Raw genomic sequence first — 27,756 nt, 5'->3', positions numbered from 1 at the left:
TATTTTATTAGTCTTAATGGCCCGACTTCCACATGTCTCATTTCCTTTTATTGAAGCTGTCAGAGGCATTACATTATGTCACATGCGTGCAAAACCAGCATTGCAGTCGAGCTCACACAGACTTTAAATGCCACAGCTGAAGAAAACAAGGCAGTGGGAACTGCAAAGGGAGGGGGCGGGAGCAGAGTCCGGAGCACACCTACAGGCAAAATCTCCAAAGGCTTCTCAAACAAGCCGAGCGCAGCCTCTAATCAGAGGGAAAGGATAGGTACTTCTCCGGCAAGCTGGATGATTCACTGGAGAAGGGCGAGCAGTCCTGTTGCAACAGAAGGCTGATGAGTAATTGATAGCTCGTCCTAGGCACAAAGCTGAGTCTTTTACCCCAGTGCAGAGCTGTCTGCCAAACCAGCTCGACCGACAGGCCCAGGGGGCAGCAGCACCTGCACTGCTACTGCAAAGGTTTGAAAGAAACAGCATTGCACTCGTATTTTCACAGGAATTCCCCAGTGCTGCCCAGCTGGCCTCAGTTACTCGTGCTCACTGCAGCTTTTCATCCTCATTAGCGCTCTGTGGCAGGGAAACACATCCCAGCTACAAAGATAAAGAAACAGATCTAACCAGGTAGCCTGTGGGGGGATGCATTCTCTCTTGTGGCCATGCTGCTGGCAGCGATCCTGTGTCGTGCACTAAGTATCCCCCTCGGGTCCCTCCACATGGTGCTCAAGGCACTCAGCTCCCCAGCCATTCTGCTCATCTCATTTCCAAGATGTGAAAGACAGTGGTGGCAAAATTAACTACTAATGGTCATAGACAGCCTTTTACAGCTGACCTGCCGTTACACAGCTGGCATTTGGACAGCAGGAAATCATGATATTCTGGCATTAAAAAAAAACCTGCTCCACATTTTGTTTCCCCAGCCAGATTTCTTTTTAAGTGAGTTGCTCACATCCACATGTGTCATGCACAGCAGGTACAAATCACTACTGGCCAGGGTGCCGTCAGAGGGGAGGCTCACAGGGCATTGTGTACATGTTCTGTGGCAAAGTCTGACCTTTATTTCAATGCTGCACAACCTCACATCCTGGGAAGCCCACGGGAAGGACTCAGATGCTCTGTACATGTCATAATTGTGGTACAAAAGCAGTTCGCAATATACAATTTAAATAAGGAAACAGTCATTGTAACTGAGTCCACAAATTTACAGGGCTACTTTTCACAGTAATTTTAACAGTAACAACATGGCTCAACATCCCTATGCTATGCAGATGCACACCGAGGAGTTGGTGCCCCAAAAACCTGCAAGCCTTTCCCAATGTCCCTGCACAGGGGTTCTGGAGCACTGGGCACAAACCTGCCCAGGTCTGCTCAGAGACAACATCTTGCTACACACACACACACTCATGTGTGTGCACACAGAAAACCATCTGGCACACAGGCTCAGTGACACACCCCAGTGCCTACTGATGGCTGCAGGGGCCACACGGCAGCTATTAGTGTGACATGGAAACATTCCCTGAATAACACCTAGGCACATGTCTATCCTCCCTGAGAAGCCATGAGTCTGTCTCACCAAGTCCCCAATGCCAGGGCCATCTGCACTTGGGCAAATAGGGAGGCCTCCCCCTTCTAACAGGAAAAGAACCCCCGCTTCCATGGCAGTGCACAGGCTGCTCCTGCCCAGGATGGGACCAGAGAGGAGGGAGGTGGAACCACTCTGCTAACTGAACATGGACAGATCCCTACAGACTCCCAAACAGTGGCCAGATGACTTCACACACTCACAGAGCAGGAACCACAACTATAAATGATACTCTCCAGGGGTGGCAGGGAACGGGAGAAGGAGAAAGTTTGCAGTGAAAAATTTCCTTTCCCTCTAAAGGAAGAGGCTGGAGTGACACAGGAGCACTGCTGTTCATGGCCCTGCTTCTGACAACTTTCGAAAGCCCCAGAGGAGCCCCCCACATTCCATGAACAACCTCCCTCCACCTCCACAGAATGAAGAGCTTTTCACTGACCTCGAATCTAGGGCTGACAGAGGAGGGATGGGCACAGGGACAGATGGCACCACACACAGCCTTGCTGCCACTTCTCCTGCATGGAACAAACTCCCCTGCCTGCACGACCCATTGCTGTGCTCCAGACACACCTTGCTGTGCATTTTACTCTCATCTGCTGCTGGAAGAAAGGCAAGAGTCTAGCTTTACTTTGACTATACTAACTGAGGAAGCTGCTTAAAGTTCACCAGGATTGCTTGCTTTGCTCATCTTTGCAATATTTTCTACACCTTTTTGGCCACATAGATGGCTTACTGGAAGTCCTCGGCCCCTATCTCCTTGCACCAAGTCCCAGGAGGAAGGGATGTTGGAAACTGCCAAATGTGAGGTGCCAACACCGTGACTGTGAGTTCAGCAGCTCTTTAAATACTGCTCTTGCAGACCTGTAGTTTCCTACTCCTGCTGGGAAAAAATACCACTGCAGAACACATTGAGTCTGACCCACAAGGACATGGCTGGGGCAGCCACCAGTTTAACCACTGCTTGCGAAATGTTGTGAGGGTTGTTGTGCAAGGAGACAGGGAAGCGAAGGTGTCCCATGCTACTGCTTGCAGCAATACCTCTGCCTAGTGTAGGCAAAGCTTCACAAGTCCAACACCCCAGAGCAAATTCAATCTCATTTACAATTTTCTTTCAGTTTTTTCACGGGGAAGGGTCCTCCCCATTCACCAGCAGGCGTAAGGGAACAGAGGGTACTGGCTCCACTCTGCCACGGTGCCATGGGCATGTCCTGGAGTTCCTTGTGTGTTGTACTCCGTGGAGAAGGCCGAGTAGCTCATTGCCCTGTACTGGCTGTGGGAAGGCACCACCCACTGCCCCAGGCCCTGCTCCGTGCCATAGGGACTGTACATGGGCGCCCGGGCCCCGGCTTTCCCCACAGAGTCCAGAGCCATGTTCACCACTCCTGTGTAGTCCTGGGGAGGAGGCAAAGGTGGGGGCAGTGGGGGCAGGTTGGTGAAGGCCTCTGGGAGCTGTTTGGGGTCGTGCTCGGGCACCATGGCGAGATCCAAGGCGTGGCACCTTGCCCGGAAATCGTTCAGGGTGGCGGCATCGCGGCTGGGGAGCTGCTGGCTGTCCCCAGCCTCGTGGAACCTGGGCCCAAGGGCAGAGAGAAGAGCGAGTCAGACCTACCACAGTGGAAAACCATGGAAAACCCACAAAAATCCCCTAGGGAAAGACAGGGCAAGCTCTTCCCCTTGCCTACTGCTTCATCTTACTGTTACAGTGGATTTTAGCCCAGGCTTCACTGTCACACTCCCAGAAAAATGAAATGCCAGAGAAGGTGAGTCCAGACTACCTTAGTTCTGGCTAAGTTCTAGTCTGGACTCACACCCAATTTTCCAATGAGGAAGGAAAAATCACTGGAGTCTTGTCACTCCTCCCACACTTCCTCCGAAGGACAGGCAAGCTCTGTAGTACACAGAGATGGCTGGGAGAGCATTTTGGGACAGGGAAATAAAGAACATTACAAAGACACGAGCATGCCCAGAATCAGTGGGTTTGAACTAGAAGAGAAAGGCTATCCTTGGACCTACGTCCATGCTAATCTACCATCTCTCAACCACATGGTCAAATGTCAGAGCCTCCAAATGTCAGAATCAAGCTGTTGAACAGAAAGGCATCCTCCCCCTATTCCCAACTGGCTGTTTTCCTTAGGAAATATCCAGCAGAAGAGGACTCTTCCCAACTAAAGTGTGGCTTTGGAGCAGAAGGCAGGACTCACCGATAGGTTTGGTAGGACGGTGTTGGCACTTGCTCTCTGGCCAAACCCTCCCTCTGCTCAGCAGGCACTGGAGAGGCTGCAGGGAAGGCCTGGCTGCTGTTCTGCTCCGAGCCCCAGAAGGGATAGCCACTGCTCACCACCACAGGGTTACTCTCTTCCTTCACATCTACGTTCTCATCCTTCTCAAAATCTGACTCAAAGCAGGGAGAAGAAAGAATGGAAAAGAATGAGAAAGGGGAAGAGGTAGGAAGAGGTCATAATGGTTTATTGGCAGGATGGTGGAAGGAAACACACTACCACCTCCTGCAGTCCTTCTGTCTTAAGGGAATAGCCTCTTCCAGCTCTTTTCTGCCCACATACTGTGGTGGCCAGTCCTGCCCTGTCCTCTCTCCTTAGCTGTGCTACTGCAAGCAGCACCATGTGCTGGAGCAAGGAATGATTTAGCTGAAAAATTTTTCTGAATATCATTCTCTGGGTTTGCTGTGATCAATATTACCACGTTCCTCAGCAGCAGGCTCCTTTTCCTCAGGCAGCTTCCTCTTCTGGCTCTTAGCTGGACTGGGCTTTTGGCATTTGGCTCGTCCTTCCCTGGAAAGAAAAAAGATGTGGGAGTAGCTTTGATGTAAGCTTTTTGCCTAGATATATAGGCAGGGATGCTATTAGGAGGAAAGAAAATCCATTACATTTTTAAAGTTTAAGTAAAAAAGAGTCAGTTTTGGCCTTTTTTCATAAGGATTTTCTTTTTCAGGAGATTTTTTTTTTTCAGGGGTAAAATAACACAAAACAAAATCTCAGATATTTTCATAACATTTCCTGCTTGGAAAAAAACCCTCCATTTTTCCCTTCTCTATTGCCAGTCTGGGGTTGCAATGTAAGCTTTTTTTTTTTCATCTCATCCACTGGCTGCCCTTAGACCAAGGGGAAGATCTCACTGGTACTGGTATCCATCTTCCCTCTTGCAGGCAAAATCTCCCACTGGAAGAGACACTTTTCCTCCCACAGGAAAAGGAGACAAGGGAGCCTCCAAATGTCAGAATCAAGCTGATCTCCAAGAGACCAAATGGTCTGCTGTGGGCTCCTGTTATCACTGCTATTCACATGTCAGACTCCAGTCTAGCTCCAATGTGCAAGGGAGTACAGGTCTCAAATTTGTCACACCTCCCACATTTCTGTAGGAATTGTCACCTCCCACTCCCCAAGTCTCTTGAGAAGAGGCTGCACAGAGGGACATCAGTCCCAGATACAGGGAAATGCAGTGTGCACAATGCAGCAGGCTCAGCAGAGCTGGCTGGCAGAGTTTTTGCTCAAAGACCTTGGGTAAAATTCACAAGCGAACTCCAGTTACAAATGAATTAAAATGAAAAAACAGTTTACCTTCGAGTGTTCTTCCCATGTTCACGGAAACCTTTAGCAAATGGATTGTTGTCAATCTTGAGCTTTGTAATCTTTAAATGAAAGGAACAAGACTCAGCATCACAGTGACTGATATGGGTCTTCACTATTCCAAGACCTCAGTATTTATCACAACAGATAAACTGTGTGAGGGTTTTGGCTTTGCCACAGTATCTCAGCTCTCCCAGCAGCCCCCCTCATTGATCAAGAACTGACCCACAGAGAGAAGTGACTTTGCCAGGGTCAGCAGGGATTTGGGTGGGATCCATCTGACTAGAGAAATATACAGGGTGAGGAGCTGTATCTGGACCTGCAGCCATACTTCTTACTGCATTTGGAGTTCTGTGTCACTGACAGTGCCCTCAATACCATCACGGTGCATGACTCATCCCATCCCAGAGGAGATGTTTTCCACAGGAACCACGACGTGCCTGTTTCTTCCCGCTGTCCCCCACAGGTGCCCAGCATGAGCAGACAGGAAGGAGACCCCTTCCTTTACAGGAATTCTACAGCCAGCATTTCACAGTGTGTCCAGAAGCAGAGCCTCCACACCGTACCTGCTCGTTCTGGTAGGCAGTGACAGAGGTGAAGACAGTCTCAGGGAAGCTGAACACCTGGAAGATGCTCCAGCGGACACTGAAGAGGTCATCTGCCTGCACGATGTGGAAGCGCGGCTTGTAACGGTGCATGGAGTGCAGGATGATCTGGGGCAGACAAAGGACAAGGTTTCCATGTGCCAGCACACTGCAGATCCCCTGTGGAGACTCCCAGGACACCCAGTTCTAACCAGGCACTCCTGCTGGGACTGGTGTAGCCACCCAGCCCTTGCACTGACAGCACAGACCCACGCCTTCCTTCGCAGGGAGCTAAGAGGGCACTTAAATCTTTTCATTTGTACATCATTTAATTTCTCATAAATCCTGCTTATTTCCCACAATGTTTGCCTGCAATGAATTCCAAGAGAGCACAGTACAACCTACATGCCCATGTTGATCCAGAGTGTTGTTAGTGAGCTTCAGTTTTTGGAAGGAGACAGGTTCTTTCATCCAGTGGCTGCCAGGAGCTGGAGAATCTGGGTGGACATAGGTGCGACAAGGGAGCTGGGGCTCTGCTTTTCCAGCAACTTCCCACTGATCTTTATTCCACTGTGAAAGGAAAGACAGAAATCTGGAGCTTAAAAAAAAAAAAAGCTTTCAGTACAGAAAATCCCCAGTAAGTTTGCTTGACTGTCAATTCAGCGCACTCCTCTCAAGCACAAGTAGCAGATTTTCTCTTATGAGCCATGATCATGTTACCAAATCAGCTCCAAGTTTAGGCCTCATTTTTCCTCCCTTTCTCCCAATGGCTGCAAAAAAAGTCTGACATTAATCATGATTAAAACTGTACTGCTTACAATGAAAATCAGTTACCTTTCCAGCTGCTCCCCAAGCAAAACTGACAAATAACTCCAGAGAGGTATAAAATCCATCAATTACTTCTGAACTTTGTCCAAAGAGAATTTATTTATCAGTGTGACAAGTGAAGCATAAAGATTAATCTATTTCAAGCAAAGATGAAAGGACAGTATAAATTCTGTTATTTAAAGTACTTACCTTGTACCTGAAGTTATCCATTGGCACAAAATCTACCAGCATGAGGTACTTGGCATATGGGATTAAGCCAGAGACTTTGATTTTGCATTGAGGAAACATTCGTCTGAAGGAGAAATGAGAAATAGGGTATAAAGGTTTCTCTGTAAAGTGGCTGTTAATGATCAAGCAGCATGTCACATTTACTCACTACTGTGCAAAGCCCTGTGAGCAATATTTCTCCAGCCAGCCACTGACCATTTGTCCATCTTATTGGTGGACAGTCCTGTGGGTTTAGCTGGGATAGACACTAACAGGGCAGCAGTCACTGAGGGCCTGACACTGTTATTGCTTTTGTTCTTCCAATTCCTCTGACAGAACAGTGAGAAAGTTGAAAGGAACTATTTGGAGGTTGTACGTAGTTCCTGGCCTGCTGCAGCTCTCACAGCCCCGGAGGATGGATTAAATCTGAGCGTGGGTAGAAAACGTGCTCTCGTCTAAGAGCACACCCAGCTTTCTGTTCCCATACTCCCTGCCACTACTTTTAACTTCTGACTCTGCAAAAAAGCTTTGACAGCTACCTCCCTACCCAAAGGGATTATTCCAGCTCACAGCAGCGTTGACACAATACTTTACAGCTTCACAATTCCATCTTCTTTCACTGCGAGCTCCACAATGCATGACTCATTTATACTTCAGTGGAGTCTGCACACACAGATTGTTACGAGTCTGGGCCACATTGTTGTCTGCAAACACAGATTCAAACCCAAGCATTTACTGCTCAACTGCTGCTGCCTGTGACCCAGGCAAAGGGAGCCCAGGGCACCTCCCAGGGCAACCTCAAAGTGACAGGAAGAACACCAGTGTTAAGTGGTGAGATAAGGGTACAGGAGTTTTCTCAGCACATCAGGCCCACAAGTGACCTTTTGCACTTCTCTGACACCCTGAAAGTGCAATTCTTCTGCCAGGATCAGGAAGGTCAGCATAACTGGCTACAAAACCAGTTTAAGGGCCAGCATTCAAAAAATGAGCACCCGGAGACTTTGACAACAGCTTGGAAGGGTGTGGTGTGGATGGGCAGCTGTCCTGTGCCCATTACCTGCCAGATTTGGTGATGATCATCTCAGTCCCGATCTGGTGAAACTTCATCCAGAGCCCCATGTCCTCCAGGGTGACCACGATGGAGCTCTGTGGGAAGGGCTCCAGGCTGGGGGAAGGAAGGGCCTCACACGGCGCTTTCACGTCTGCAAGGAGAAATGAGAGGGTGACTGCAGACAGACAGGAGAGGAACTGACCCTCGGGGTCTGGGCGGTCTGTGCCACAACAAACCTCTTAAAAACCGTTACTATTCTTCAAAGGATTTCTGTTACAAAGTAGGCTCAGAGGTAGGGAGCCTTCTCCAACAGGTTTGGTTTTAGCTGGTAGGTCCTTTTGTAAGGATCTGTGTGTTGTACCAACTCAACCTAAATTCCATTGTTACAAAAGCCACACTGGCAGGTAGCCACAATCCACTGTTCCGGTATGATCAGGGTTACACAAAAAATTTTATCAAGAGAATACAATGAAAGCTGAAAGGACTGGAAAGATTTTAAGGGCACCTGTGCGTAATCAGAGAAAATGACAAGTAGGAGGTAGCAGAGGTGAAAAATCCCCCCAGAAGACAAAGATGAGACAGACAGGAGTCCTAAATGTAAGGGAAGGCAAGAAAAGGAGGTGACAGAGATAGACTATGGATAGACTACACTCTGAAAAGAGAACGGGTGGTCTGAGCTGGAAGTGGAGATGGGGATGACAGGAGTCTGTGAGAGAGGTGGAAGGTGTCCCTTCAGTAACACACCAAGACAGCGCTGCAATCTGCCTGCTCTTCCTCTTGGAGGCACAGGACCAGCTGTGGGTCTGGGGAAGAGGAAAGGGAGGATTCCGGAGGAACCATTCTGGAGGAACTGCCTTTGGTGTTGATGGCACCAAACACCTCTGTACAGCTGTTTGGACTAAAAACCTCCTTAAAACCTCCAGTAGGTGCTCTCAGCAATTGCAGTGCAGGCAAGATTGCTGCTGCTGTACTGAAAAGCCCAGTTCTATTTTAGGTCATAATGTGAGCCAGTACAGTTCTGGTGGGCTGAGTTCAGAGCCAGCAGGGCTTTAGGAACACTGCCCTGAGGAGGGATGAGGAGCCTGCTCAGCAGGGCACCCACAGCAGCACGTCAGGGCCAGCAGGACCCCTCTGGGTGGTACATTAGCAGCCAGGCACAGCTCTTTGTTTAAAAGGTAGATTTTTCTTCCTCTCAGCCTGATCAGATCTTCTTCAGAGCATAGCAGAAAAAAAGGGAATTTTCACCTTGTTACAGCTTTCCTGAGTAATTCCTTCAAAAGAGCATTCACAAAAAGTAGACAACTATTATCAGAGAAATTCGCTTTTTTCACAAAGGGACATCTTTCCACCAAAACAACCCAGTACAAGTCTAAGTGGTTCTTCCCTCAGGATTAAGAAGCAGAAAACATTAAAATGTAACTTTGTCTGTTTGTAGAAGTCTTTAGGCATCTAAAAAAAAAAAATCCTCTACCCTTTTTTCTGCTTTGATCCAACATTAATGAACTGGCCAAGAAGTGACACCTAGTTTGCTCACCAAGATTAGCCTGTTAACATCTTCCTACTAAAGCTTCCCCCATATCCTCTTGCAAAGACATGAAAGCTGCCATGAGACATGCATTTGGTAGCTCAGTGCAGCACATGTATCAAAAGGAGTTACAATAAAATTGGGCTGATTTCCCACAGGAGCCATCCAGTCACAAATAAATGCAAACAGGTTTTGATTAGCTAGACAGATGCTCACTTCTTCCCCAAATGAGTTTTCGAATTAACATTTCTTTAAGCAAATTCCAAAGCCATTAAAAGAGAATACAACAAGGCAGATCTCAGGAGTCTTTCGTGAGGGGAGATTTCCAATGAAGTCGAGAAGAACTGAAGGGAAAGGAGTTCAACACTGAATTAAAAATCAAAGGCAGATGTTATAATCTGGTTTTTACCAAAATGAGTCCACAGCACACCTGCAGGAGCATGATGCTGCAGGAGACAGGGACAATCAATATTGCAGCTGAGGTTTTAAAATGTGGTTAATGCCTTTCACTGTGCAGGTTCTGTGTGCACAGGCTGAGGCTGAAAAGCAGGACATGACCAGTGTGCACGAGGGCCTGGAGCCCAGCAAGGGTGTGAGCTGCTGAATGGATCCACCCAGATGCCGGCGGTCCAGCGTGACCCTGCAGCGATGGATCTATTTGTAGGATCCACTTTGGATTTTGTTTGCAAATCTCGTTTGGGTTTTTGTTTCCCTCCTAGTCTGTGCCTGTCTAACTGATGGCAAGGCTCATGCACTCACCCTCCCACAAAGGTGCCTGAGTGTTGGAATTATGGCACGGAGAGGTTTGGCCAGAGTGTCCAAGCACTGAAAGGAACTTGTGTGAGCTGTACTTTTATGGCTTCCTCTACTATGCAACTTGGCTTTAAAACCCTTATTATCCAAAAGAGATTTAAACCTTCTCCAGCAGTTCTAGTTTTACTTTTTAAAAAATATCCCTATTATCATTGTGTTGGTAACACCACATGTAGCCTGTCCAAAAACATGTCCTTTATGTCCAGATGAGGCTGAAAGGCAGGAAGCTGCTATGGTAAAGGCACTGAAAATGAAGAGATCTTCAATCTATCCTGTGCTTGATTTGAAGGCCCTTATACCAACAGGAGTAGCTTGGGCTACAGTTTCTGTATCTAGAATGAGCTGTACATATCTTATTGTCATCTTGGGGACAGAAAGGAAAGAAGGAGAAATGTGAGACATTTAGTAGTTTTAGGAGGAAGATCTCTGGATAGAAGATGCTGGAGTACAATTGCCTCACCTAAAGCAGTTCCTCAATTAACTTTCCATTACTGAGACAATGTTAAAATGTCAGAAAATTTGTTGCAGCCTGTCCAAAATGTGTAGGATAGGATCTGCAATACTGGGAAAATTCCAATAAGGGAAAAACTGTGCTTACCTTGACTAAAATCAGTCCTTATTACATTTGTTGCTGTTATCTTCCGAGCGAAGCCCAACACTTACAGCTATCCAGTGTCCACCAGGGAGGAATGTACATCAACATACAAAGCTTTCTAATAAATTCATCTTGCAAACAAGCAAAAAAACCCCTCCCATGTTCTCTGATCTTCTCAATGTCACTAGAAACACCCCGAGCCTCTGGAGGGAGCCTCATTTCTCAGATCCAGAAAGTTTTTTGGCAATAACAAAAATATGATGTTTCTACAAATGCAATGGCTTAATCTCTCAGATGCATCCAGTCATCACCTGGAACATTTCTGCTGTAGGGGGTCACACACCAGAAGCAACCCAGTAAGAGAATGAGGTGAATACGGCAATATTTGGAATCTTTAACATGATAATACCATAATACAGTCTACATTTTTTTCATTGTTGATCTTTTGTTTTTCACCTTAAAATTCAAGTGGCAGAAATCAGTATGAATCACATCAACACAGCAGGGACTAAAAAAAACCCAAATAGCAGCAAAGGTGGAAATCATCTAAACCACTGCACAAGGATTCTGCTCATGAATGGGACAACATCTTGCAAAGGAAGAGAAAGGAAGCTGAGACTGTCCAGTCACCTCTGGTGTGCCTATAAACTGGGCCAGGGTTTTTTTTTTATTCTGATGCAGAGTGAATTTAGGGTTCAGTTGCACTGACAAATACAGCACCTCTGGGCTGGCCCTCAGTGTCCCAAGGCATCTCTGTCATTGTGCCCAATCCAATCATGCTCCACACAGGAGAGATCAACGGCATGCTATGAGATGGACTGAAGGAAAACATAATGAAACCCTTAGGAAATCACAAAAATCCCGTGCTGGGTGTGAACCTGGAATGCTATGCCTGATTGGGGTTCATGCTTTCAAAGGGCAGAGGAAATAGGAAAAAAAACCCCAATATCAGAGAGCTTGTATCAGAACTGTTATTAAAAATATGACAAATGTTTCCAAACTTTCTGTGGCCTTCAACCTGAAGAACTCAGCGCTTTGCAGACAATCCACAAACTCCAACCTTCAGCTGAAGGGTCACACTACACAAGGTGATGGGGTAAGGGAGTTTGGGGCACAATCGGGAGCAAACCTTTGCTACCTTACAAAAGATCTTCCAAGGCTCTCAAAAAACACTCAAATGCACAACTTTTCATCTACTCCCAAGGAAAAAAGCCCAGTTTTTAAATCTTCTCCAGCCCCATGCACTCTTCCATAAATACTGGTAAGCCCTTCAGGAGCACTTGCTCCTTTCTGGCATGAGTCTAGGATCTTTCTGTGCAGTGAGAAAAGGGAAGGATCCTTCACTTACCTGGTAAAGCTTGCATTTTTCCATGTACTGTGACGTCGAGGAGCTTGCAGGGCCAAGAGAGCCACCAGAGTTCTTACAAGGGGAGCCAAAATAGTCCAGTTCAAAAGCAGGTCTGATTTCCTGAAGCAAGCACAAGCCCTTCCTTCCGAGATCCAGTGTCAAGAGTGAGCGGGATGAGGATGGGACTCCAAGCACAGCTAGCCAAGGTGAGTTCCTGTTTTATGGAGGCTAATGAGCAGGGAGGAGCTTCCCGCCAGGGCTGTCCCCTTGCGAGCCTTTGATGTCCAAAGGGACAAAGAGAGGAAGGATCTGCAGCAATGGCTGGGGCTAGGGGAAGAAAATCAAAGAGAATTAACATGGCTTTGACATACAGGAAACCCTACAGGGGAAATGCACCTTGATTTACTGCTAACGCACTTTTAAACAAATAGAGACAAGACTGAAAACATCAGTTGAGGATTTGGCTACAAAATGAAAACAAATCCCTTAAACAGCAAGCAGGGATCATTTCTCTTTACTATTCCATGGGTTTGTGATAATTCTGATCTTCAGCACACAGAATCATTTTACTTTTGACTTCTGGTATCAAAATCAGGATGGCATCGAGCTCGTTTCTTCCCAAGTGGGTGATTAACAGTCTGTGTAAAGTTTGCTCTCACAACTGGAATGCTGCAGTAACTCATCCCTTCACCCACAGATGCCTTCTCCAACAACATGAACACATTTGATGGTGTAACATCACTCATCTGCCCCATTTCTGCATTCCCAGCCTCTAACTGCACTTCTTTTCCGGGAAGATCAGGCACTGAGGTTATGCCTTGCTCAAGGCACTGCTCTTACCCAGGGAAGGCTGAGCAGAAATCGAAGGGCTTGAGCATTTTCCCTTAATTAGTTTATTCTGCAAGTGTGACCATTAGCTTTTGTGCTTATAAATGCTTACAAGTGCTAAGAGACAGCAATCAAGGCTGAAGCTCCAGGGCACAACAGAGCCACGCACCTCCTGAGGAAGGGGCTTCTGTGCATTCACACACAGAAATGGCTGTACTGACATTTCCAGGACCAAGACGTCAAAAAGTGGAGGTCGAAAGCAGGATATCACTCTGAACGGGCCAGTGCTGGATCCTGCACAGCAAATTAAGGAGCTCCGTTCATTACAAAGAACTTGCTGTAAGGCTGCATCTCTTTCACTTTAGTCTAGATTTATTCCAAATAAAATAAAGGTTTTCTTCTGTTTTGTCAGTGATGTTACTGGGACAGCTGATCTTCAGTCTGACATACAAAACAAATTTTGCATTTATTTAGTGAGTTTCTACACCCAAACAACATTCCTTCAGTTCTGTTTTAACTGCCTTTTGGAGCAGGCAATGCAGGGACATGCAAAAAGGACAAAGGAGCTTAATCAGAGCAGGGACCGACTCTCTTCCAGTGCTATATTGAATTTTAGGCATCCCAGTGCTAGCCAGGGAGGGAAAAGCCAGTGCTTAGTATGGCAAGGAAGAATGTTTAAAAGAAAAGGCTTGGAGAATTTGAGAAGTTCTGAGGAGGATTTTGTAGCAGGAGATGGTCCACTGGCTCCTGGGATCTCTGAAGAACCAAATGCAGCCTTGCTGGCATCCCTTTTAAACCACTGGGTAACAGAAGACTACAGGCTTTTCTCCCTCAGGTAACTTGGAGAAATCCAGAGCTGTGGAGTCTCAGCATCACTGAGGAGAGGAATGGTGGAGAAATGTCAACTTGTAGCTCAAATGGAAATTATTTATTAAATATGTGAAGAAATAAATCAGAAGGGAAAAGGTCAGCTGAAATGGTATCAAGGTCAGATCTCTGCCTGTGCTTGCACAGCCACTACCAGACACAAACAAAATAGGATGCAGAAATGCTTTTTTGCCCTGCTACAGAAGGAAAGGCAGCATTGCATCTGCTCCCCCTCCATGTCCTGCTTTTCTAATGCTAGTATTTTAATTGTAGAAAGCGGAAAAAGACAACCATAATCAGAATCTGAAAAGGAAAAATAGAACAAAAATTGGGTCAGATTCAAGCTAGCAGCGAGATGAATCAACATCCCACACAGTCAGAAACCGCACAACAGCAGCAGCAGCTCTGGGAATTTCAGACTTCACCTGACAGGAGCGTGGGATGTGTATCATGACTTACTGCTGCTTCCACAAAGGCTATGAGATGGTCTCCTGCTGCCACTTCATTTGCACACTGTGTATCAGCATGTCTGGGGAATGCACATTTGCCATAAGTACTCAAATCCTTTTGGCTTCTCCCAGCTGATTGATGGGGAAGGTGGAGCCATTAATTACCCATGACTAGTTAACGACCAGCTTTCTCCCAGCCATTCTGGTTGCACTGGAAATGTTTCAAAAGTGAAAAAAAAAAAAAGTGAATTTGTTACTATTGCTGGAAAGCGTGGCTAATAGGAGCAATCCCCAGGAAATTCATCCCTAGCAAAGGGGGAATTTAACACATTACCCTCATCTGTCCATCCATGGAGAGCCCTCAGGCAGCTTGATGGGAAGTCAGAGGTGAATGTGCTGGTGTCTAACAATTCACTGGCAAATTGGAGGCTGAGGGTGTGGGAGGGATGGGAGAGAGAGTGGATGTGACACGTGTAAGTCAGTGACATACACGGCTCTGCTCTGAACCCATTTACAGCAGCAGGGATAAATCCTGCTGAGCCCAGCTCTAACAGCAGGCTCTGCCCTATGCCAAGGGATGAGGTAGGGCAGGAGGGAGGGGATGTGTGATGACAAAAGCAGAGGCCAAGAGCTTTTGCTTTGCATCTCTTTGAGAAGCTGATTAGAAAGAAACATTCCCCTCTGGGTTTTGTAGTAAGGCAAATGTTTTCTGGCATTTCTCCCACCTTAAGGGAAGGTTTAACCCTTCCAGCTCAGCAGGAGCCTGCAGGGAGCTGGTTTGTACACAAGCCTCTGAGCTCTCAACACAGTGATATCTTGCCATCGCTGGCAGCTGCCTGGGGCTCCCACACGGCAGGAGGACAGATCAGGTGTCAGGCTTTGGCTAGTGGAGTTGGAGTGGCACTGCCACCTCTGCCAGGCACAGTCCCCAGGAGAGCAAGCTCCAGTGTGGGGCACACAGCTACTGCCTGGGACACAGCTGAAATGTAAAAGTCGCCTTTCAAAAGAACCAGCCTTGGATCATTGCTCGTGGTGCAGTAGCCAGTACCCAGCCCTCAGGTTTCCCTCTGTGAGGAAGTGTTACCATATCAGCTTTAATAAACTGGGCTAAAGCGAGGCTGCCTTGTCTGCCTGGATCTGCACAAGCAGGAAAGGACAACATAGAGCAGTGGAAACTGCCTCTAAGAGATCCTCCCCTCGGAAACGTGAGGAAAGCCTTCCTGCCATTTAAATGGGACTCGTTTAGCTGATTCCCACCTGGCACAGAGGCCACAGCCCCAGAGCATCTTGGCAACTCTGTGAAGGATCCTCTGCCATCTGCTCAGAATGAGTACTGGAAAGTGAAAAGACAGCATGTCATCAACAGGGCCCAAAATAAAACAGATAGCTCTACACTGATACCCACTTACTTTCATACTTCATTAAAAACATGAAGTGGCCCTAGATTCTCCAGAATCCACAAACCGGCTCCTTAAATCCAGGCTCAGCTCACTGTGGAGCAAATGCAGCCTGATTTATTATGGCACACAGGGCCATGGGGGAAAAGCCGAGTTTTTCCAGAGAAAAAAACCTGACTAAACTCTTGCTCCTACAGCTGTGCCAGCATGTGACTCCTTGTCCTTGTTAGTGCCTGACACCTCACCCAGAAAACAGGAAATACAAGTGCAGGGTTGGCCAGGACAGAGCTGCTGAGCTCTGGCAGCACAGGCACAGCCTGAACTCGGGCAGCTTTCTGAGCAAGTCTCTGTGGGCGGCTGCAGGAATGGTAAAAGCCTGCAGTGTTTTGAGAGCCTCTGAAGAAGTGCTACAGATCTCCTATCATGCTGCAGCACAAGAAACAGTTCCTACCCAGCTCCTTACAGCAGCTCACGTAACACAGCGTCTTCTTCTGATGCAGGGAAATGGCACCTTTTCCCCTCCTTTTTAAGGTTTTGATCGATTTTTTTCCCTGAGAAAAGCTACCTGGTGTCTTCAGGTACACTGCAAGTGTCACACAGACCTTCCGACCCTGGCACCAACGCAAGGGACCCCAGAGAAGGCAGATCTGTGTAGGGCTGAAAACCCCATACTGAGCCCCAAATTGCATCACCCCCAAATCCTCCCCGTGCTCTCGAGAGGGCAGAAATGACATTTGGCGAACCAAAAGCAGCTGTTTGGAGGGGACCTGTCGGTAACATGTCCACGCTAATTCACCCCAGGGTCCCAGCACGGAGGCTCCGGGAGCTGTGGGGACGGGTCACAGGCCTCAGGGCAGCTGTGACAGGATCTGCTCTGGAAGGGAACGTGGGAAAGCAGCTCGGGGAGACAAAAAGCTGTACGTGATAAGCTCAACAGCAGGTTTTTCTCTTCGCGGGTTTGCGGATCGAGGAACGTGGCCGCAGAGCCGCGGAGGACGCTCCGTGTGCCCGTCCCTCACCCCCGCCCTGCCCGGCCCGGAGCTCCCCAGCACGGGCACAAGGAGGGAAATACTTAGCGGCCACTTAACACTGCGGCCCCAGCTCGGCCTCAAAGGCTGCAGTCCAGAGTCAAATGCAAAATATGTCTGTCTAGAGCCCTTTCAAGTCCTCACAGGCTCCTGATGTTGGGTGCGCTGTTTTCCTGTGAGCCCATTGTGTTTCCCAGACACAGCTGAGCGCTCTGTCCCGCTCAAATCCACAAAAAGAACCTGCAGCAGCCAGGAGAGCTCGGCGAAGAGCAGCGAAGCCTTTCCAGCCCTGCATCCTTCCTCCCGCAGCCTGAACCTCCTGCTCTCCACCGGCAGCCCCCAAAGGAGCAGCCTGAGAAAACAAGGCAGCAAACAACGCCGGCTTAACATCCAGCCATAAATACTTCGGTGTTTGTACACATGTGCAGGCACTCATATCAAAAAGAAGCATCAATGCAGATCTTAAAAACTGTTGGCAGTTTACTTTAACCATGAATTGAGAGCAGACAAAAGCCCTGAGCAGAAGGGATTCTGCTGAATAGCAGGCACTAATGCAGCAATCTCTGGTAAAAAGCTGATGTTTCCAGGAAAAAAAAAAAAAGCAGCAGCTCGGACCTAGAAGGTTTTATCTAAACTTCATGGACTTTTCAGATTGCTGATACAATGACACAGTACCTCGGTCTCCACAAAAGATAACTTTTGTTGCTGATCAGGCATTTGTAAAGCCAGGAAACCAACAGGTAAAAAGGCCAGAATTCAATAATGCAAGTTACTCAGGCAAAGACAGATCTCTTCTGCCACAAGGAAGTTTCCATAAACTGTTCATCACAGTAAGGCTCTAATCAAACCAGGAAATCAATAAACGTGTATAATTCCTCAGCAGAGGAACTGCCTTCAAAGAGCAAATTAAAATTGGTAAGGTTTAAAGTGTTTGGAATTTAAAAATAAAAGCTGCTGTGAGCTCTACAGAGCTGTGTAGAGCTCAGTTCCTCCAACACCACTATTGACTCTAAAGAACTTTCTGAGGAAGTTAATTATCATTACCAGAAATCATGACAAGAGAACAATTAAACCATACACCGCAGATTTTGATTCAGAGCACTTACAATAAATCACATTTCATTTTAATAAGATTTTATTACTGCCTATTTATTTTCCTTTTATATAATTATTTATAATTTCTTTGAAAACGAACTATAAAAAATTATATAGCCACAGGATACATCCATCTCCCAGCAGCAAGGGAACTGAACACACTGGATGTCTCACTGACCTGGAGAGTCTGAGCTGAGCTTTACAGGCTCTCCCCAAAGTGAAATGAACACCAAGACACATTCATGCAGCCCATCCTGCAAGATGCTTTTTGAAAACTGATTTAGAGCATTTTGATGGGATATGCATCATCTGCAGCAATGTCTGAAGTCGGTAACAAAGAGCTGAAAATATATGTGGATTTTAAGCAGAAAGCCCTTGGATAAACTCTGAGCTGTACTTCTTCTCACCCAACTTGTTCATCACCTCCCAGAAAAATGATATTTGGGTCCACAATAACAACACTCAGGTAAGAATCCTTCAACACCACTGATAATAAGAAAAAAAGCACCTGTCAGATTTCATGGATTCCTCAAATCAGCCCCGGGATGAGGCTGCCATAAATGTACGTGAGCTGACACAATCAAACACAACTGCCGCTTCTCCTTGCACTCCCTCACCTCTCCAGATTTCTCCCCTTCATTCTTCCCCTAGCCAAGTTTCTCAAGCTCATTCTTTGTTGCAGGCAGGGGCCGGGCACAGACCGCGGGCAGATCAGAGCCCAGGGCTCCCTCCCCCTCCCCAGCAGATTGTGAAGTGTTTATGACCGGGCTCTTATGGCTCTAGAGGTGCTGAATGGCCTTTTCCCCCCTCGACTCTCAGCTCCTGATGGGCAGCCACAGACCAACTTTTAGCGGGTTTGGTCCGTAGTTGTGGGTTTTATTGCCCAGTTTGTCTCTTCAGCTCACATTTGTAAGCTCCAGAGTAGATTTTTCCCTGGGTAACACTCTGCAGCTCAAAGAACTCCTCTTGTTTTTATTACATCCTTAGTGATTAAAGGGATATTTAAACCTCACAGTGTTCCCTGCTGTGAATATAAAAGCCTAGCATCATTTCGGATAGATGTGCTTAGAAAAATAAATTAAAAATTAGCCCTGCTATATCGAACAAATGCTCCTAAGTGGTTAAGAACATCAGACACCCGAATGATTTAAATACATGGGATGCAATTCCTTGAGAAACCAAGGGATGACACACGGCTTTGTCCTGTCAGAACAGTTATACAGACAAGCTTCCCTTGGGAGGAGGACAGCAGAGGTGTGCAATGGGTGCATTATACTGAAAATACGGGATTTTATCTACTTAGGCATAAACGACTTAGATTTCTTCCCCTCTCTAACCCTGCAAATATCAATACACTTAATAGATGCTGCTCTTAAAAACACAAACTTCGCATTTGTGAGGCGAAACTGTTTTTAAATGACTGCCTCTCCACAGCCTGACCTACGCCTGCCAACCAAAGGTAGATCCAAACAATGCAATGTAAATTCAACAGAAATATTTATAAATTCTGCTCAGAAAAGCGCTGGGGAGTGTGCAGGAGGAAATCAAAGTCAGGTTTGGAGCAGGCATTCCTGTGAGCCCAGATCAGGTGGTTATCAATAACGAGGTCACAATTTGCCACCCTCCAGTACTGCAGTTTCTGGTTTAAGTTTCTGCTGGGGTCAGGTTTGGAGAGCTGAGCCTGCCTGAGACGGAGGTTTGGACTCACCACCAAGGGCCTTCATTTCCAAATAACTGCGGACAGTGCACAGAGAACCAGCCAGACCTGGAGGCCTTGTGATGTTCAGGACAGGAGTGGACAAGTTACTGCAGCAGCCAGGAGAAGCTGCTTTAGATTATCGGAAACCTGAAGCAAAAATTGGAAATCTAAGTCCACACATGGTCCCCCAGTATGTCTTTCTGACCTTTCTGTCTTATATTTCCTCTCCAAGATGGAACTACTCCTTCTCTTCCCTTGGCACCATACTCTGAAGAAGGTGTCCAAAGGAGGAATTGCTGAATTCTGGAATTCTTCACCTCAATTCCAGATTTTCCCTTAAGAGAAAATCACTTGAACTTTTCTTTTGAACAGTGATGTTCAGCCATACCCACCAATAAAAATATGGTAATATTAAGGAGGTTCCAATACAGAGGTAATTTCTAGGGTTTTCAGCACTAGGTGTGATTTCATTTCCTTGTTGAAAATATAACCACAAATATAACTAGAGGATACATATGTGAAAATAGCATACAGTTGAGCAGGAAAGTGGCAAGGCCTCTTTCTGTGAGCCTGCTGTAAAACAAACTAGCAAAACCACATGTAATTCTTATCACCTCATTATCAAAGCTGCCAGGGCACTGGAGGGAGACTGGATGAGGTGAACACCAGAAAAGATTAGAAGAGTTGGTTAAGGAAAGCTTCCATGATTGATGGCCCTGCTCACAAAGAAGAAACGAACGTGTCTGCAGGGTGTAAACATACAGATGACAGAGGAATTAATATTCTACAAAGGGATATAATTATCTTCATTAGTTGGGATGAAAGTGAGAGAGAAGCAATGTGACTATCCAGGAAAAACCACTGTGGCTGTGCAAGGGCAGCCTGTTCTCAGAGGAACAGACAAACTCCTTCCTGTATTAGGCTTTTAATGACCCTTTGCACACACCAGCGGCACTGCAGAGAACAACCTGCCTTCTACTGAGTGAGCAGCAAAGAAGGCTCTGATGGATCTGCTCTTTTCTTATTCCTGTGATTCCTCAAAGGAGCACTAAATGAATTCAGGGGACACATGGAAGAACGGATGTTCTGCTGGCACATGAACAGGCTGCTGCCCAGTGGATGGAACCCGGGCTCACTGACACACTCTGGGTTACAGCACTACACACTTCCTGTGTTTCTACACATCGTCTTTCACAAAAGACCAGCTATGGACTCCCAAGGGAGGTGTGACTGCAACAGAAACACCACCGACCTTGGGAGAGCACCCTAGGGCTGAGGTCAGAACAAGGGGACAGGTGACAAGTTATTGAGCCACTCACTGGGTGACATTTCCCACAAAGTGCCTTTGGGTGACGGTGGAGACACACTAAAGCCACCAGCCATTGTGTTAGAGCTGACAGAAGACTGACCCACGGAGAAGAGATGCGTTTTATCTGCAATTCTGAAGCACAAAGTTTATGAGCTGTTCTCTGGGCTTTCAGAGGGCTTCAAACGGCCCTCAAGGGAGAGAAAAGAACTTCGGGTTACACAACCATGCCCACTCTGTTCATTTAACTCCTGCACAGGGTTCATGGTTCACCATGTCATTTTCTGTGTTCTGACAAACTCCTGCCACAGGCAGCTCCTCCCTTTTTCTTTTCTATCCCTTGATAACAAAGAGCAGGCCAGAAACAGAACATTCCCTGTGATGAGAAGTCCTTTCCTTTGAGGAATCCAGCCTAGGACTGTTACTGCAATAAACTGGGATGGACAATACCTCCCACTCCTCTGTTTCAGCCCTAATGTTCACAGAAGTGCCAGATTTAGCCCTGCAAATTGAAGTCCTTTTTGCCAGAACTGATTTAGCTGTGGTTGAGGCAGTGGGTACTTGTAATGTATTCTGGAGAGGAATATATCCATCTTTGTCCAGGAAGGTCAACCTTGAGACTGACTTCCCACCCTTCAATACCTGGGTTTTGATCTCTAATTAGTAGAAATGCAGCAAATCCACCAACTCATTGTTTAAAGATGGCCTTAACCTTGCAGAGAAGTAAAACTCACATAACAACAGTTATTTAGGAACAGAACTTGTCAGGTTCTGATTTAGCACTTACTGCCTAAATTTTTTCTTGCCTGAAGACAAATGAAAATATCCCTGCAGAAACACAGGTTTTGTTCAATTTGCACCAGGATGAGGAGAGTCAGAATAAAAGAAATCATCACTGTTACCTGCATGTCCCCCTGAGCATCTTTGGCTTCTGCAGTGCAGCCCTCTTCACTGATTTTGTAACCCAAGGAGCTCCAAACTGCTTCTGTGCCACACCCTCATCAGTCAGTTCTGTCTTGCAGTAGGTGAGACAGTGCCAACAAACCTGCAGTGGGATTATCACCATTAAAAGGTTTTCTGACAAGCCTGGCCTTGCAACTTGTTTGCCATCCTCAAAGTTACAACTGAAGCCTGCATCTTATTCGGCAGCATACCAAGGGCATTCAATCCTCAGTCTGTTCCTGTCTGCAGAGAAAAAAATTATGTTAATGGATGAAGAGAGTGTGGGAGACAGTTATTCCTGAGGAAACTCTGCCCAAGCCAAAGGATCCTGGGTTTCCTGACAGCAGTTCTGCCCCAGCTTTTCCAGAAGGCTGCCTTCAGAAATGGAATTAGGCCCTTAAGGGAGCTCTCATTTAAATGCATTTACCAATCAGTGGTCATCTTAAATAAATCTCAACGTACTTATGCTCTCATTCCATGTTTAGCCAAACGATGTAAGAGGTTTTCTTCAGCAAATAAACCAGAATTCAGCAAAAATAAAAGCAGCAGAACCAACCCTCCCCACTCCAACATCATTCTGCAGCAGGCAAAATGCTAAACCTACAGGAGTGTTCTGGCAGTGAGGAAATATTCTCAAAACAACAGTATCACAGCAGTAATGTCTTCTGCTTTGGAAATGTGTTACCTTGATGTTTATATAGCCACAGGAGACTATTCAACAATGGCAATGTGTTAATTCCATTGACATTATCGCTCAAATTCAGTCACAGGGGCCGGCGAATTCTTTTTTTTACATGGCTCTTTCATCTAAAAGAGAATAAAGCAGGACATAATGGATGGTTAGTAACATATTGTTAAATGGTTACAAGACACAGGAAATTTCAGTTGGGGAAGGGGAAAAACTGAAAAATCCAAGAAAGTCTTAATTAGAGCAGAGACTTGGTTCTGCTACACTGCACTATGCCAATTCCTCAGCATTCAGAGCTAAGGATTCTCCAAAAACACTGAGCCTGTTCTGCTCTTACAGGAGTGGACACTTTTTAGTCCTCTCCAGAACTCTGCTCATGGGAAGCTCTGAGTTATTTGGAGTTATTCACTATCACAAAAAGCCAGGTAACCTTTTGTGTTGCTCTCATTTGACTTTATCATGGGAGTGGTTCCTAGCGGATACTCATATTCCATCACTCAAGATGAAAACCCTCATTGTTTTACTCTAAATTGGCTAGAAAATAAAATTATAAACAATTTATGACATATAAAAATCTCCTAGCTGCAAATTCAGTGGCCATTTAGGGGACAGGGGACAGTTTTGGACAATTAGTTTCTATTTGATGGAGACAGAAGATGAAGATAAACCAAAAATTCCACCAGCAAGTGTGAAAGCTCTGAGTCAAAACTGAGGTTTTTTGAGTTATGATTTAACCAATAAATCCAAGGTGTTATCATGCAATAGATGCAGAAAGTGAATATTGGCAAAGCCCGGATAGAGAACCCAGGAAGAATGAGCCAGCTTCAAGTCCATCTTCCTCCAAACCTATCACCAGTTCTGCTGCTGCTGTTCTGGAAGCCACCAGGATTTCCTTGCTGGAGCAATATCAGCCACTGGGGGATGCTGGGGGAGAAAAGCTGTTAAAGAAAATGATCTTCCTAATAAACACTGCCTCAGGGATCACTTGAAGACAGGTGTCACTAAACAGAACTTCCACTAGTTGTTCTGCAGAATTCCTCTATATGCCATAACCACCATAATTTCAGGGAGAAGTAATTAGGGCTGAATTTTTTACCACCAGAGATATTTCCACCTTTCCTTGGACTTTTGTATTTTTCAGTGGTTAACTGTGAACTTTGGAGTTTGCATGTATGAAGGAATTAAGTCTGTTTATTTTAAAGTAGCTATTTTCCATGGAAATTTTTAGTTGTGGAAATACTTTATGTCACTGAAGGAGCTGTACACCTCACAGGCCTAGGGTGACACACAACCTGAGGCTGCCCTTGGCTGTCTTCACTGAAATCAAGAGGAGTTATTTATGTTTTGGTTCCTTGTTGAATCAGGCACATCTTTAAGAAGAAACATCGTCCTCTTCCTCTCTCCCTCTTCCCCAGCAGACACTCTGCACTTGGAAATAACATTTCCATATTTTCATATTCTTCCCAGGTACTTTTCCACGTGTGTTGACACTACCAGAAAACTGACACTGTGGTGTCCGTGCCTGAGCTGTAACTGAAACACGACCACACACCCAGCCTGGACATCACCACATTCTGGGTATTTCTGAGTTTCACTGACATTGCAACAAGTTCACCTTATTAAAAAATGAAATGCAGCAGGAGTGCATTTAAGCACTGACTATTTACTCTCTCTTACACTTTAATTGAATTCTCAATTATCTAAATGGGAACTCCCCAGTTTGGAGGGGGACACCTGCAGAGCTGAATTATGCACAGTTGTTAAGGCCCTTGTGTGGCTCTCAGCAGCTGTCAATCCACGTCCAGGGGCTCGGCCAGGCCAGGCAGCTGCACAGGGACACCTCTGTGGCAAGGGGGAGGCAGTGGCAAGACATGGAGGGATTAAAACAACTCCCAGGCTTTCTAGCAATCCTGCACTGCTTTCTCATCTTTCTTACACTGAGAAAAACAGCTACATTAACAACTTGCCAAGGGAAAGTACAGGCCTGGTAAACACGCCATTGTAGGAGAAATCCTTGTGCAGTTCAGTGAAATATCCATTTTTGAGACAGTAAACAGCATCAGGGGGCGTCCAGGCGTGTACCAGTAAATGTACTTGGCTTGTTTGGCTCCTGCAGGACCCCTGTCTGCCCCATCACCACTGAACGTGAGCTGGCAGCACTGCCCGGACACCAGCAGCTGCTTCTGGCTGGATCCAAAGGCCCCCTCAGCCTGCAGAGCCATGGGATCACAGAGCAGGTTATCAACACCAATGCTCTGCATTTCTCTTTGCACAGATACTTTACAATGTGCAATCCCAAGCTGTTATTACATTCCAAGCAAGCCAAAGTGAAACATCACCTTGTAGCACTGCTGCTTGCTGTGAGGAAACACGTCAGGGCTCTTTGTTTTGCTCCCAGGAAAGCCCATTTACTTAATAAAGTGTAGGAAGCATTTCCAGCAGGGTGTCTATTGGGAGAGCCACGACAGAAGTTATTTGTTTGAACTTGTGCTGCTTTCTTGAGGGCACAGCACTGCAAATTGATGTTGTAAGCTCAGAACTTCCGCTATGAATTCCTAAAGTTTAATTTTTTTCCCCTAACCCACTCTAACCTAATGGAGATCTAACTTACAGCCAAGACATTCCTAAGGGACAAATTTCTATATTCAAACTGCTTTCTGACATCCACGCAGCATGGTGGGTTTCTTGGTGAGTACGTTGGCTCAATTAACAAGTGAAGCAATTCTTTAGGCATCTAGTGCCATCTCTTAAGGGGAAAATTATCACTGCAATCTTACTGAAAGAGTTGCATTTTATATCTATCCATGCATTTAGAGGAGAAAATGCGACTCTTCTTACACATTAGGGTATAATTTAAGGAAATGAAATCTCTGGTGTGACTTAAATTACAAGGAATCAAAGAATACTTCTGAACATGAAGTTTTTCTGCTCATACAACATCCTTTACTAATTATTACTGAACAGTATGTGTTCAGTGCTATATTAGATCCTAGTTCATGCAATGCATATTGCAAATAAAACTCAGTTGCACATTATTCCTTGGGAACAGCCCTCTGTCAGACACCTCAGAGAAGCAAAGTGAAAGGAATGTGAATACAGAGGTTCTTGGGCTAACTGTAGGTCTATCCATTCTCACAGGAGGCACTGTTTCTAAAATACCTTTGCCCTGTTACATGGCCTTTCACTTGCAGTTATTATTTCCCTCAACTAAAATGAAACGAATACCATTCCAATGTGGTTCTCATATGCTTATACCATATATGAACTTTGTCTATACTCCATTTATACTGGAATTCACTGTTGTTTGCAAGGTCTCTGAGAGAGATGGGAGAGAAAAAAAATAGGCTGAGGAACAAAACTCAAGAGGGGGATATCTATGTCTAATCTGAAAACAAAAACTACTTACCATATATGTTGACTTAGCTTTAGACAGGCAGTTTCCTTCAGTAAGACAATGCAGGTAGAGAGACACTGCAGAGTGCTCCTCCCCCTGGGATTATGTAATGGAATGTTTTTCTACCAGCTACAGACACAACCATTTAATTGCACAGATAAATCTTACACACAGGCAGAAGTGTGATTTTACTTTTCCTCTTGGGAGAAGTGATTTGGTTTTTCTGATTCTTCAGTCAGTGGCCTCAGCTCCACACCCCTGCTCCCTTTCCCGAGCTGCCAGATGGTTGCAGGACCTGATCTCACCTCGGGGCTGCTCCACATAACAGAGACTGTCTTACAAGATTTTACCCAAGCTTGAACACTACGTCTTTCTTCCATCGTTCTCATACACATTTTCATCCCTGATTAGGATTTGACTTGAACAAAACTCCCTCAAAGCACTTCACAGATCCACAAGTTGCATGTTTGTCACCGACTCTTGGGCTCAGAGCTGGGGCTGGGGCTGGGGCTGGCACAAGCCCCACACCACTGTCATGAACCAGGGTTGAATTCATCAGGATTCACACTGACAAAGCTGAACACGTTATTTGAACCCTTTCACACAGGACTGACTGTCAGGAGATACCCATAACACCCCAGTGTAATATGCTGCACATTATGAATATGGAAACACCCAGGGGGCTTCTTATGGGGGAATTAAGGAGAAAAAAAAAAAAAAAAAGGAAAAGAAGTCATGGGGCAAACAGATTTTGTGTGAAAAGCAAGTATACAGTGGACCTGTTTTCCTGCCAAGTGTCAATATTAATGGTGACAAAGCAAGCTCTTGTGTTTCGTTGCCATGGCCAGGGACACAATCCTGTGACCAGCCCGTGAGGATTCTCATTCCCTCGGCTTTTGCTCAGACCATACATTATGCAAAGGACATATGGAACAGTAGCAGAAAGCCCTCAGAACTCAACGGGGTCAAAACCAGCAGTGCACTGTAGTCTCAGAAGTTTCAAGACAGATCGTGGACATTCATTTAGGGTGGGGGTTGGTCCCCTTCCCCTTCTTTCCCCTCCCTTCCCTCCTCTGTCCTCGGGCCCCCTCTAGTGCTCCCGGAGCAGGCAGTGTGGCTGCCCTGGGCACGGGGCTGCAGATGCAGCCACAGCCAGCACACACCTGCACAAACCTCTGCTGAGGCCACTGAGCCCAAAGGCGGCTTTCAGGGCTGCACCAGAGCCTCTGTTTAGCCTTGTTGGCTAGACAAGCACTTGCTGATGGGTGTCATCGTCACAGGTACATTAAACAAACAGCAGCAGGAACGAAGACGTACATCCAGGGAGATGCACCTTTTAATCTCTGCTGAGATTTGCCTGGGATTCTCTAAGTATTAATGTGAAAGAGCCATTTGAGTGAAGATAAGTCATTCTCCAGAAGCCAACAAACTCAGATGCTGGTCTGTTCCCCTCTGCAGGCCCCCCACGCCCTGAGAGTCCCACAAAGGCATGACTTGGGCTAGAACAGCCTGTGGTACAGTACCCTGAGGTTACTCCAAAAGCCATAAATTACATCACAACTTGGCATTAGTGGATCCCTAGTCATTAACTGGAAGGGAAAGATGGCAATTAACATTCAGCCTACAGAGAACCTCTCACTGTCACCTTCAAATACGAGAGCAAAGCCTCTTCATCCCAGCTTTCCATGACAAAGAGGTCACAAAATTTCTGTCTGCTATGCTTTTTTTTAAATGTGCATCTCAAATCATTTACCTGCCGCCCAGTCCCCTAAAATATGACAGCACCTGCAGGAGCAGAAATGAGCTGTGCTCAGTGTGTAACTGTACACACAGGCTACACCACAGATGCTCCACCCTCACTGAACTCTCCAATTCAATGCTGTGCTTTTCACAGTGCTGTGATCCCACCCTCAGTGGTAAGACTTGGTCTGCTCTCACCTGGCCCCTCTGTT

General features: G+C 46.2%; 1 protein-coding gene across 1 annotated transcript; it reads right to left on the bottom strand.

The window, feature by feature from the left end:
• Positions 1 to 12,191, bottom strand: LOC136298691 (T-box-containing protein TBX6L). Its single transcript, XM_066199613.1, has 9 exons — positions 12,112 to 12,191; positions 7,837 to 7,981; positions 6,762 to 6,864; positions 6,150 to 6,314; positions 5,727 to 5,873; positions 5,152 to 5,222; positions 4,274 to 4,365; positions 3,778 to 3,967; positions 1 to 3,146 (listed from the first exon to the last, which is right to left on the bottom strand). Exons 1-9 carry the CDS (start codon positions 12,125 to 12,127, stop codon positions 2,720 to 2,722), a joined length of 1,356 nt encoding a protein of 451 aa, XP_066055710.1. The 5' UTR covers positions 12,128 to 12,191; the 3' UTR covers positions 1 to 2,719.
• Between the last annotated feature and the right edge of the window lie 15,565 nt (positions 12,192 to 27,756).

The sequence above is a fragment of the Chamaea fasciata genome, unplaced genomic scaffold (genome assembly GCF_029207755.1).
Source record: "Chamaea fasciata isolate MVZ Bird 193981 ecotype frontalis unplaced genomic scaffold, bChaFas1.0.hap1 SCAF_18, whole genome shotgun sequence".
Lineage (NCBI taxonomy): Eukaryota > Metazoa > Chordata > Aves > Passeriformes > Sylviidae > Chamaea > Chamaea fasciata.
The sequence above is the reverse complement of the archived record's forward strand: the minus strand, read 5'-3'. Positions and strand labels throughout refer to the sequence as shown.

Excerpts from the sequence above, each read along its gene's own strand:
- LOC136298691 (XM_066199613.1), bottom strand. Across the intron at positions 6,865-7,836 it reads ATCATCACCAAATCTGGCAG|ACGAATGTTTCCTCAATGCA; the intron begins GTAATGGGCACA and ends TTTCTCCTTCAG. Across the intron at positions 3,968-4,273 it reads GCCTGCTGCTGAGGAACGTG|ATTTTGAGAAGGATGAGAAC; the intron begins GTAATATTGATC and ends GCTTTGAGTCAG.